Source organism: Sebastes umbrosus, chromosome 15 (assembly GCF_015220745.1).
Source record: "Sebastes umbrosus isolate fSebUmb1 chromosome 15, fSebUmb1.pri, whole genome shotgun sequence".
NCBI classification, from domain to species: domain Eukaryota; kingdom Metazoa; phylum Chordata; class Actinopteri; order Perciformes; family Sebastidae; genus Sebastes; species Sebastes umbrosus.
Window position 1 is genome coordinate 5343604 of NC_051283.1, and position 12211 is coordinate 5355814.

Genomic DNA, 12211 nt, shown 5'->3' on the forward strand with positions numbered 1-12211 from the left:
TGAGAGGAAATGAAAAGCAGCCAGGAACGGTCTTAACGGGACTTCTGTGGCACCTCTGGAGTAACATCAGCATGTCCTCTGGGCCTGCCTTGCCACAGCCGTATATGCACAACTACAGCAAAAAAAATGGCTCCTATAAATACACCTGCAACCCATCTCCTCCACTTAGGTGACACGCCGGCAGACAATAGTACAGGATTCTTTGATGTCATCGCACTTCAGATAAGAAAGAGTTCAGGGAGAGGAATCCAATTTAACTGCCACCTTTCTCAAGAGCACTACAAACTTCAGACGTAATTCAGCAGGGAGGAAGGAGGGGAACAACTTCATTTCACCCTCTGTCTCTCTCCCTCTCCCCTATTGTTTGAACTGAGAGCCTTCTATCTGTGTCTGTCTCTCAAGCAAACACTCCTGGTCGCTTCCTCTCGCAGGGAGAAAAGAAAAAGGATACGTTGCTGCATTCTGGATTTCAAAGCCATTCGAGCCCAAGAGGGGTTTGCCAAAATGTCAGTGTCAGTGATTCAAGAGGAACAGAGAGGGAACACGGATGCATGTTTGCTTTCACCTTTTCCTCCTGTGTCTCTGGTGAGGGGAGATTGGCACTGGGGCTTCCTCCCTGCAGCACCCAGAACAACACTAAGTCCGTCTCAAATCCCCTAAGCAGCAGCCTGAGCCAGGATAACTGTCGGAGACTCTGACATGCACCCTGTACCACGTAGTGGAAACCACTGGAACCGCACAAATATCCTACAGTGGTTATGATCACCTAGAGAAGTGGTTCCCAACCTATTTTCCTTGAAGCACCCCCCCCCCCCCCCCCCCCCCCCCCCCACACTTGTATCTAAGAAAAGCTGAGCATCCCCGACATCATCAAAAAAAAACAATTACAGATCCTCGAACAAAATCTTCAATCTGATTAAAGTGATTCAGTAATTTAAATTAGTAGGGCTGTCAAAGTTAACGTGATAACGCGTCAACGCAAATTTGTTTTAACACCACTAATTTCTTCAACGCATTAACCCATCTTGCGATTTCTATAACCATGTTACACTAGCTTATTGAGAAGGAGGTTAAATAACACTCCAAAGTTATGCTACATTTTGGTGTGGAAAAACTGGCATGACCATTTTCCAAGGGGTCCCTTGAGCTTTGACCTCCAGATATGTGAATGAAAATGGGTTCTATGGGTACCCACGAGTCTCCCCTTTACAGACATGCCCACTTTATGATAATCACATGCAGTTTGGGGGCAAGTCATAGTCAAGTCAGCACACTGACAGCTGTTGTTGCCTGTTGGGCAGATTGCCATGTTATGATTTCATCATATTTGTTATGTTAAATGCAGTACCTGTGAGGGTTTCTGGACAATATTTGTCATTATTTTGTGTTGTTTATTGCTTTCCAGTAATAAATATATATTTGCATTAAGCTGCATATTTGCCCACTCCCATGTTGGTAACAGTATTAAAAACTTGACAAATCTCCCTTTAAGGTACATTTTGAACATATAAAAAAAGTGTGATTAATTTGCGGTTAATCGTGTTTAAATATTTTAATCAATTGACAGCCCTATAAATTAGTTAGTCTTTTTTTTATTAAATCAACTTTATTTAAGAAATAGAACTTGTCAGTTTCGTCAACATAAATAAAGTGATGATGTCTCGACGGATTTGCCAAGCGAATGTAGATACATAATACGATCTTTTTTTGTAACGACTTAATTAATTTACTATAGTAGTGTTAGAGTCGAAATAGATTTTTTGTTGTTGTGGTTCAATAAATGTAATTTATAGTGTTGTTAAATTGCTGCTAGACTGGCTTCCCTTTGTGTGCATCAAGCTGGAGAGCACATAGGTTTTTGACCGCAGTGAATATGTTGTGTTTGAAAGGCTAAACGCCAACGAATATGGATTGAAGCAGATTATTTTGTTAGATTTTGCTACAAAGTTGCAAAAAAATTATATTTTTAAATTGTTTTATTTACAGACTTTTGTATAAATTAGCCAACACAACCTCACAGCAGAATCAAGCAGCAAATCCTGGTGCACCCCTGTGATCTTTGGCACAACCACTGATATAGAGAATCACGAATGCTCATATTCAACATTACGTTATCCAGGAAAAGACAATCAGTGGCCTCTGTCTCACCCCGATACTACGGTAGCATTTTTCAGAATACAGCTTAATATAACCTGCTTCTTATTTTCAAACCCTCGTTAACAATAGATAATGACACATTTTCTTCAGCCGCTTAATTGCTGAGACATGGGGATACGACACTGCAAGACACCGTTTAACAAAAGGAGTCCATGGGGCAACCACATGAGCAGACAGACATTAAACAAGTCCCCAATATAACCTCGTTATTTTATTATCATCATTATGATCCATTATGATCTTCCAATCCATGTCACTGCAAATACAGCAGGATATACTGCAACCACAAAGCAGCTCGGCGAAATATACGACAAAGCTTACAATTACAACTGAGTTAAGATGATAAGTGTAACGCTCAAATTCATTTTCACCTCGGAGTAAGTGGTTCCGATAAAAGGCTTCAACCAGGGGCTTGTTAAAAACCTGTCTGACTGATAATGTATTTGCCCAAGGACCACAGTTGTAAAGCTGTCATTAAGAAGCCAGCGATCCCATATTTCAAACATGAAGCTGATGAGTGAAATATTAATATTTATCAACCTTTAAAGTTGGTGGGCTTTAATGTGGACGACACGTTTCCGCTCATTACTAGAGCTGCAACTGACAAGTTGACTAGTTTTTTCGATTAATGGATTAGTTGTTTGGTCTATAAAATGTCAGAAAATGGTGAGAAGCGTCGATCAGTGTTTCCTAAAGCCCAAGATGACGTCCTCAGATGTCTTGTTTTGTCCACAACTCAAAGATCATCAGTTTACTGTCATAGAGGAGTAAAGAAACCAGAAAATATTCACATTTAAGAATCTGGAATGACAGAATTGAGACTTTTGTTTTCTTAAAAAAAATGACTCAAACCGATTAATCGACTATCGTGTATGTTAAATGGTAAATTGACTTGCATTTACTTAGCACCTTTCTAGTCTTCCGACCACTGAAAGCACTTTACGCTACATGTCTACAGGCTAAATACTCATTCACACACTGATGGCACAGCCTTTGTGAGCAATTTAAGGAACAAATATCTTGCTCTTCGACATGTGGAACCGCCGATCGTTCAATTGGTGGGCGACCCGCTCTACCTCTAAGCCTCAGCCGTCCCCAAAATAGTTAGCGATTAATTTAATAGTTGACAACTAATTGAATAATTGTTGCAGCTCTACTAGTTACGTGCATACAGTCTTTTCAAAATCTGTCTTCACAGGAAACAACTTACTTAGGTTTAGGAAAAGATCAAGATTTGGGTTAAAGTAACTACGGAAGTGGCGTTTCTTAAGTAAGGAAGTTGCGTGACACCACACAAGTTGTGGTTTCACACGAGACACGAACGTTTCCTGGGCGAAAGTCTGATATTTTTTACCCACCCATCCCCCCGACCTCCTCCCTACGTGGCATCTGTCGCTCTTTATACTTCCTGGATCACAATTACGTGGATTACAACCGAATAGATTTCATAGGTTATATACAAATTATAGTGCATTACTTTTCGTAGGTATAGCTAGGAATGGTGTATGAGAACAGCCTGTTGTATTACACCTCCAGTATGTGAATGAATTGTTAACAATAAATCTTGCACGGAAAAGGAAAGCAAGAATAATGTGTACATAATAGTACCAGAAACCTCCGGGCTAGCTCGCCACTGTTCCACTAGCTTCTGTAACTCAGTGCAACTTCTCATTCAGCATTTCTTCATTGGTATATACAGTGGAGGAAATAAGTATTTGATCCCTTGCCGATTTTGTAAGTTTGCCCACTTACAAAGAAAAGAACGGTCTATAATTTTAATGGTAGGTTTATTTTAACAGTGAGAGACAGAATATAAAAAAAAAATCCAGAAAATCAATTCATATAAAAGTTATAAATTGATTTGTATTTTATTGTGGGAAATAAGTATTTGATCCCCTAGCAACCAGCAAGAATTCTGTCCCCCGCAGACCGGTTAGATTAGTCCTCTCGCTTTAAGAAAGTACTCCGAATCTCAACTCGTGACCTGTATAAAAGACAACTGTCTCAACTCGTTACCTGTATAAAAGACACCTGTCCACAATCAGATTCCAACCTCTCCACCATGGGCAAGACCAAAGGGCTGTCTAAGGACGTCAGGGACAAGATTGCAGACCTGCACAAGACTGGAATCGGCTACAAGACCATCAGCAAGCAGCTTTGTGAGAAGGAGACAACTGTTGGTGCCATTATTCGGAAATGGAAGAAACACAAAATGACCATCAATCGGCCTCGGTCTGGGGCTCCACGCAAGATCTCGTCTCGTGGGATATCGATGATCATGAGAAAGGTGAGGGATCAGCCCAGAACTACACGGGAGGAACTTCTTAATGATCGCAAGACAGCTGGGACCACAATCACCAAGAAAACCATTTGTAACACACTACACCGTAATGGATTAAAATCCTGCAGCGCCCACAATGTCCCCCTGCTCAAGAAGGAACATGTACAGGCCTGTCTGTTTGCCAATGAACACCTGAATGATTCAGAGAAGGCTTGGGAGAAGGTGATGTGGTCAGATGAGACCAAAATTGAGCTCTCTGGCATCAACTCGACACGCCGTGTTTGGAGGAAGAGAAATGCTGACTATAACCCCAAGAACACCATCCCCACCGTCAAGCATGGAGGTGGAAACATTATGTTTTGGGGGTGTTTCTCTGCTACGGGGACAGGACGACTTCACCGCATCGAAGGGAGGATGGACGGGGACATGTACCGTGAAATGTTGGGCAACAACCTCCTTCCCTCAGCCAGGACACTGAAAATGGGACGTGGATGGGTCTTCCAGCACGACAATGACCCAAAACATACGGCCAAGGCAACAAAGGAGTGGCTCAAGAAGAAGCATATTAAGGTCATGGAGTGACCTAGCCAGTCTACGGACTTTAATTCCATAGAAAATCTGTGGAGGGAGCTGAAGCTTCGAGTTGCCAAGCGACACCCTCGAAACCTTAAGGATTTGGAGATGATCTGCAAAGAGGAGTGGACCAAAATCCCCCCTGAGATGTGTGCAAACCTGGTGACCAACTACAAGAAATGTCTGACCTCTGTGCTTGCCAACAACGTTTCTCCACCAAGTACTGAGTCATGTTTTGCTAGGGGATCAAATACTTATTTCCCACAATCAAATGCAAATCAATTTATAACTTTTATATGATGTGATTTTCTGGATTTTTTTTTATATATTCTGTCTCTCACTGTTAAAGTAAACCTACCATTAAAATTATAGACCGTTCTTTTCTTTGTAAGTGGGCAAACTTACAAAATCGGCAAGGGATCAAATACTTATTTCCTCCACTGTACCTGTGTGTGTGTATATATATATATATATATATAACTACTCTATAACTTCCTATGATATTTGCACTAGCCATAGAGTTGAGGCTTCACCTGGACTAATAGAAGATCCCCACCATCTTGTTTTGTGCTGTAAACCACCTCTCTGCGTGCTGTAAAGCCACACAGCATTCCAAGCACAATATAAAAAAAGGCACAGCAGACAGCATTGGTAATTGCCATGTTTAAGATATGCTGAATCATAATTAATATGATAATGACTTATTGACGTGAAAATGTTCTACTTCGAAAATTGAAAAGGAAAGCAAGTGTTACCTTTGCGAGCAATCCGAATGCAGTTTATTCTGGTCTCCTGTGGGTAAAAAGAAAAAAGAAAAAGGTCTGAGTTAATTCATTTGGCTTGGCACCACGAAGACAATGATTAGCAGGAAAGTACGACCACAGAGCAATTTAATTATGAGTCAGTCTCTCGAAATCCACAACCTTGTCTAAAGCCTGCAACAAGGGCGGCCGAGTGTGTCAAAGTCACCCAGACCTTTGCTATGCGGAGGGAAATAATTGAAAATTCAGAGTGGATGACATCTCCTTGTAATACGAGAGACCTCTGCTCCTCTCCGACATGTGAGGTCTCTCACCCGGGTCCACTGATTGGCTCAATCTTCCACCCCAAAACAGCCACCTCTATCCAGGAGATAGAGAGGCATGTTACCAAATTAAGATTTAAGGAAGTTCAATCAGCCTTTATGGGCAATTATGCTAATCTGCGCTCTGAGATTGGAGTCAAAAACCTTTCACCTAAAACGGTTGCCAAATTAGCTTTTTTAATTGGAAATCTGTTTCAAGTGGGTTCTCATCTCTTACAGTGACAGATAAGTCATAATTACCCCCCACCCAGGGGTTATTAAAGCAGCGGCAGGTAGTATGTCATGTGTCATCCCGTCCTCTGTCAAGGTGGGCTTTTGACTTTTGGAAGCGACACCGGTGCTCGTCAAAGTAGAAATTTAATGAAACCGAGCCTCCGATCTTGTTAAGAAGAGGGATACACAGTCTACTGAAGGAAACCCCCCCCCCCCCCCCCCCCCCTCCAACTATAGCAATTTTATCAAATTTGATTTCGGCGTTGGCTCCGCTTATCAAATCTGAATCCTTTCTAATCTCTTACAGAATCCATTGAGGTTTAGCTCTCAAACATTTGTAGGTAAATAAAGTTATAATGAACAAAAATTCAGTTGAGATATGTAATCACGTTTCATTGTCTTAGTGTACATAAACAGTGTGGATGTGAAAGGCAGCCTAGTTAATGTTCACAATCTTGTTCTATAGCCTGGAAATAAGATGTCATGAAATGTTCATTAAGTGTATCAACACACCTTCTTTTTCAGAACAAGTGAGTTGATAAGCTTATTTTTGGCCGCTTGGGGACAGCGGAACAAGCTGACAAAACAGCATCAACATACAGCACCATCACCTGTTGTGCATTTAAACATCCAGCAGACAAGGAGCAACATTAACAGTCATTTGCAGTCGAGTTTCTGGCCACATGACAGAATTTAAATCCAATATTCACTCTCCTTTTTAGCTCTATTTTTTGGTTTCCAACAACTCCTCAGGTAAATATCTCTCTTAAGCTGATAAATGCTCAATTATCTTTACAAGCTAGTTACCAACCTTTATTTTTTTGTGCGGAGCAGGTACAGCACAGTGAGTTTATCAGAGTTTTTTCCAATGAAATCAGTTGCCTGCTGCTGTAAACAGGGTTGATAAGAGCAGCTAGACCGAGGATAACATTAAGAAAACAAAATAGATGTTAATTTTTTTGTGTTTTTTCACATGACAAAAGCCCCCTTTATATGGAGGACGAAACCTGCCAAAATCAAAAAAATAAATTAATATATAAATGACTCGATAAGTGAATAAATATGTCATTAAATGTAGCAAAAATATAAAAATAACTGTAACCATTAATTAATTGATAAACATGTCACATAAATTGATGGTTCTGCTTTAATTAGCTTCTTTATTTATTTATCTTTGTATTAATTCCCTTATTTATTCACTCTTCATTTTCTATTTTATTTATTTCTGTATTTATTTTTAACTGTATTCACTCATTTTTGTCTGTATTTTTTATTGTAATAATAATAATAATAATAATAATAATAATAATAATAATAATAATAATAGAAAGAAACAAATAAATAAAAGGGAAAATTAAGTAATTTATTTATTCATTAATTTATTTTTTATTTTGGCAGGTTCCTTCCCCCATACCATTAATCGGCAGGAGTAGCACCGATTAATGTTGGCACTCTCCTCCAGTAGCCAAATTGACGCATTTGCATGATGGCTGTATAAGCGCATTGACACAAAGAATGGGACATAGAAACTAATTTGCACGCCGATATTCCCTCACACAATAATCACTTAATAATAACATTATGCTTGCCCACACATAATATATAATAATAATAATAATAATCACACAATAGTCACCTACAGTATAATCACACTAAGATATGTACCCACATACCCACGTTTTCGTCATTTTATTCGTGTCAAATATCAGAAATGAAAGCAAAAATAATCACACTTTCTGTCTAACTATAAAAGTTGTGTCCCGTGTGTGCACTATACGGATATTTAGGGCTGTACTGAATAGTTTGAAGCTTCTTTCATAACGTTAACATTCAAATTATTATTATTATTATTAATAACTTAAAGAATGCATGCAATGTGTCGAATGATGTCATTGCTGCGCTGTCGAGGTGGAAACACAGCGGCACAGCCTGAGTCGTCACAAGGCGCTAAAGAGATGGAGACTGATGAGGTGTTAATGGCCCATCAGCGCCGAGGATACAGGCGCTCTTGGGTGTAGCATTCAGAGAAAATAGTACCCCTAAAGAGCCTGGCGGTCCTAGAGTTAACGTTAATTAGCTATAGCTGATATAAACTGCTACCAGCTACATTTGCAATTTAAAACAGTGAAAGCGGTGAACAGCACTGTCTAAAGAGAAAGAAAAAGCCTGCAACCTGAAGTTTTTGTACATTACTCTTTGCTAATAAAAGAAAGACAAGGACAGATAAAAGATGCAATAAAAGGTCTGTTAGTTTAGCGAAGCTGGGTCTGGATCCAAAACAGACCCAACAGTGTATCCAGTAAGTGGAAAACTGGGATGAGTGACAGACAATCCCAGGTGATGAGTAAAGATAAACGCGAGCAGAGGGTATGAAAATGAAATATCAGCATGCTGGTATTTTCATTTCTAGTGTAACAGATAGCAGCAATCTTGATATCGACTCCTTCAGACTTGATGGGGGAGAAAAAAAAAATACTTGTAAAAGTGTGTTTTGTTTTCCCGCTCGTGTGTTTCAATCACCAATTGTGCATCTTTCAAGCCCCGCTGAAGGCACGTCTGCCAAAGCAATTACTATTTCAATTCAATGGCGGCCCCATAGTAAGCCTCGTATATCTAATTTATCCAGGGTAATTGTCAAAATAATATTATGTTTCTATCTCCCCGCGCGCACACATCTCTCCCTGAAACACAGCTATACTTTAGAAAATAGATTGGAGATGAGAATGTTTGCAGGACCAAAAATGAAAACATGAATTATAATATTCAGTTTGTTGTGTCGGCTGGTTTGTGCTCTCACAGCTGCTGTGTCAACACGGCTCTTAATTTGGTCTTGAGGGACGATCATCACAAACGGTGGTCCATGATGGGTAAAGCTCAGTGCTGATGTCAGATCATAGGGGAGGGGGGGAATATCTCAAGTCCCTGACCTGGAACCTAGAGGCTGACTTTGGTCTTCCTGGCTCTCTGGAGGCCTCGCAGCACCCAGAGGGAAGAAAAGTGTCTGCTGGAGGAATCAGATGCTGATATCTAGATGAGAAGCTGCAGCCAGGCGGGCGCACATAAGCTCCATATGGTCCTAATGATTTAAACAGCATTTGCTTTCACTGCTTCTGTGCACACCGGCCAGCGCATTTCTTATTCATGCTTCAGTCACTTTTCCAATTGCTAAGGGAGTTCCTTCTTTCAGATCGTTTTAAGCCTGGGAGGGAGGCGGTTGTTTGATTTTCCCCGCAGCAAAAAAAAAAAAAAAAGATTCTTTAAAAGTTTTTAAAGAGCTTGAATATGAAGCGAATGTGACAACTGGACAAAAAATGGTAGAGTACACATTGTAATTATCTTCTAAAGCTGTTACTATTCACTCATGTGGCGTTTTTGAGGGTTTTCATTGAGAACATTAACAAGATTCACCAGGAAACAATGAACCCAACAAATGCACAACCACAACAAATGCCAACCTCGAGAGTCAATCTAAATTGACTCTCAAGGTTGCGAGAACATAAAAGTATCACGTCTGAGCTCCAGGAGCAAAAGGCCTTTGTGAGGCCATCCTAACAGTTCTTACCCCTCTGAAGTTGCTGGTGGCCTGAAAGTAGATGAGGTAGTTTTTGGTGGGGTCTAGAGGGCTGTTCCAGTAGCCGTTGTAGGTGTGGTTGTCGCCCACGGTGAAGGGCGTGGCCTCAGGCAGACTGCTGGGAGCCAGCTCGGCCGTGTGGTAATGCGGGGTCCCTTTGGCCTGCGCCTCGCCGTAGGTGTTCGGTGTGGGGAAACAGTCGACGGCGCCCAGCTCCCTCCTCCTCTTCTGGCGGGAACCGTCCTCTTCCACCACCACCACCTGGTAGGCACTGGAGGAGGACAGAGTGGAGATTAGTAGTCTTGAAGAAAAAACTGGCATCATACTGGACAGTCAGGAAAAAGGGCTGCAACAATGAATCGATTAAATCAAATCAAATTGGTTATAAAAGTACTCGGCAACATATTTCATCATTGATTAGTCGGGTCAATGCTATGATGCATGCACGGCACATGCAGGAAATGACGCCGTCTCCTTCGTCTGTGGAGTAAACATTTGAAAAGTTGCGGAGGTATAGAGACTAATACAGCGGAGAAACAAGTGCAGATGCAAACCCGATTACAGGTTCCAATTTAATAACAAACGTAACTGACAGATGTACCTTACGTCTTTTTTCTCTCCATTTTGGGATGGGTCAATATGAAGCTATTTGAAATAGCTGATGAAGCTATTTTAAAGCTAACGCTTGATAAAGCTAACGCCCTCCTACACTAATCCATCTCAAAATGGAGAGAAACCAGATGGAAGTTATTTCTGTTTTTAAATTGGAACCTGTAGTCGTGCGATTGTCCCTCAAAACGGACAAAAATCAGCCAGAGATGGCAAATTTAACTAACGCTAATTAGCTGAAATACAGTCAGAGAGACGCTGCAGTATAGTTATGGATTTTTTTGGAATATTTCATGAGATTAGTCAGAGAGAAGTCTTTATTTCTTCACAACAGAAACTCACTTATATATAATATCTAATCAAATATAATAATAATTATAAACATGATTTCTAGAGCACTTTTCATTCAAGAGATGGAGCTTAAAGTGCTTTACAAAAAAGCAATACATTTAAAGGGCAAATAGAATAAGACCTTGAAAAACTAAACACTTTATGTGCGATTAATAATCGATTAATCAAAGCAATAATCAACATCAAATAGTCTTTAGTTGCAGCTCTGGACAGGAAGTCAAGTCTGTAGACTGTGATGGAAGTTTACAACAGACAGTTTGAACAATACATTTACCATGTGTCCTTTTCTTCTGGCTAACTTATAAATAAACCCTATTTTACAACCTGTCTGTCTGATTGCTTGTGTTTCTCCATGTTTTTTTAGCAGTGTCACCACATTTCCAGATCTCTGCAATTAACTTGGCAAGTGACAATATACTAATTAATGACAGGAATGACGGCCAAGTTCCGAGATACACAAAGCCACAATTTCCCTCTTTAAATAGTGATTCAACACTTCTAATGGTGCCCGGTCCTCTGAGGGAGAAAAAACACAGAGCTGTGTGCATGATTATGCTTTGTATTTATGGAAGCAACTACAATTATTATTATTATTTTTATTTTTACTTCTCTATTTATTTGTACTTATCCCGCCTTTGTGCTGCTGTAACACCTGATTTCCCCCCTCTGGGGATCAGTAAAGGCTCATCTTATCTTTTTATTTTAAAAAGAAATGAGAAGTTGAAAAGAAAACAACACTATCGCAGCTGGTATTGTGCTTCTATTTGATGCCAAATATCAAAGCAAATTCCGAAAGCTTTGCCAAAATGGAGAATAATAATACTAATTTTATATGTAAATTAGAAACACTGTATATACTACCTAAACGCAGCTTTAATAGTTTTCTTTTTGTAAACTAAAGCCCTGTAGTTGTGTTGTAGTCAAGACCATCAAAACCGAGACAAGATCAAGACTTTGAGGGGGGTGAGACCAAGTTAAGACCAAGACCAGACCAGTGCGAGTCCCACACTGCATGACACACTTAGAATAAAATGTGGAACCACTGAGGAACTCCTCAAACTGATCTGAAAGATCCACATTACCATAAAAACACCCACAGAAAACAAATGAATTCTCTTCATTCGCCTCTTTTAGTGCCATATATATACACTGTATCTGTGTATGTGTAGAAGTGTATTAGGAGAAGAAATGTCTTGATAAAATGATCAAAAGCATTACAGAGGTGAATTTTTCTATGAGAAATCACAGTAAAGATGGTAAGAAATAAATCAGACAAGGTACAGGTAATTTAGTGAAAACCCTTGTAGTTGTGGTCATGACCGGTCTTGAAATAAAATCCTGAGTTCTCTTTGTCTGAAGGCCCTGACACACC

The 12211-nt window shown here is 40.0% G+C and overlaps 1 protein-coding gene across 11 annotated transcripts in view; it reads right to left on the minus strand.

Moving 5' to 3' along the window:
• The window catches only part of ptprua (protein tyrosine phosphatase receptor type Ua), a 271405-nt gene that overhangs the window by 57382 nt on the left and 201812 nt on the right, over positions 1–12211 (minus strand). For all 11 annotated transcript variants that reach the window (XM_037793898.1, XM_037793895.1, XM_037793894.1 and 8 more), the window contains exons 12-13: positions 9871–10150; positions 5767–5803 (exon numbers count right to left, since the gene is read on the minus strand). In XM_037793898.1, the coding sequence (XP_037649826.1) occupies positions 5767–5803; positions 9871–10150 (317 nt within the window). The remainder of the gene's footprint in view (positions 1–5766; positions 5804–9870; positions 10151–12211) is intronic.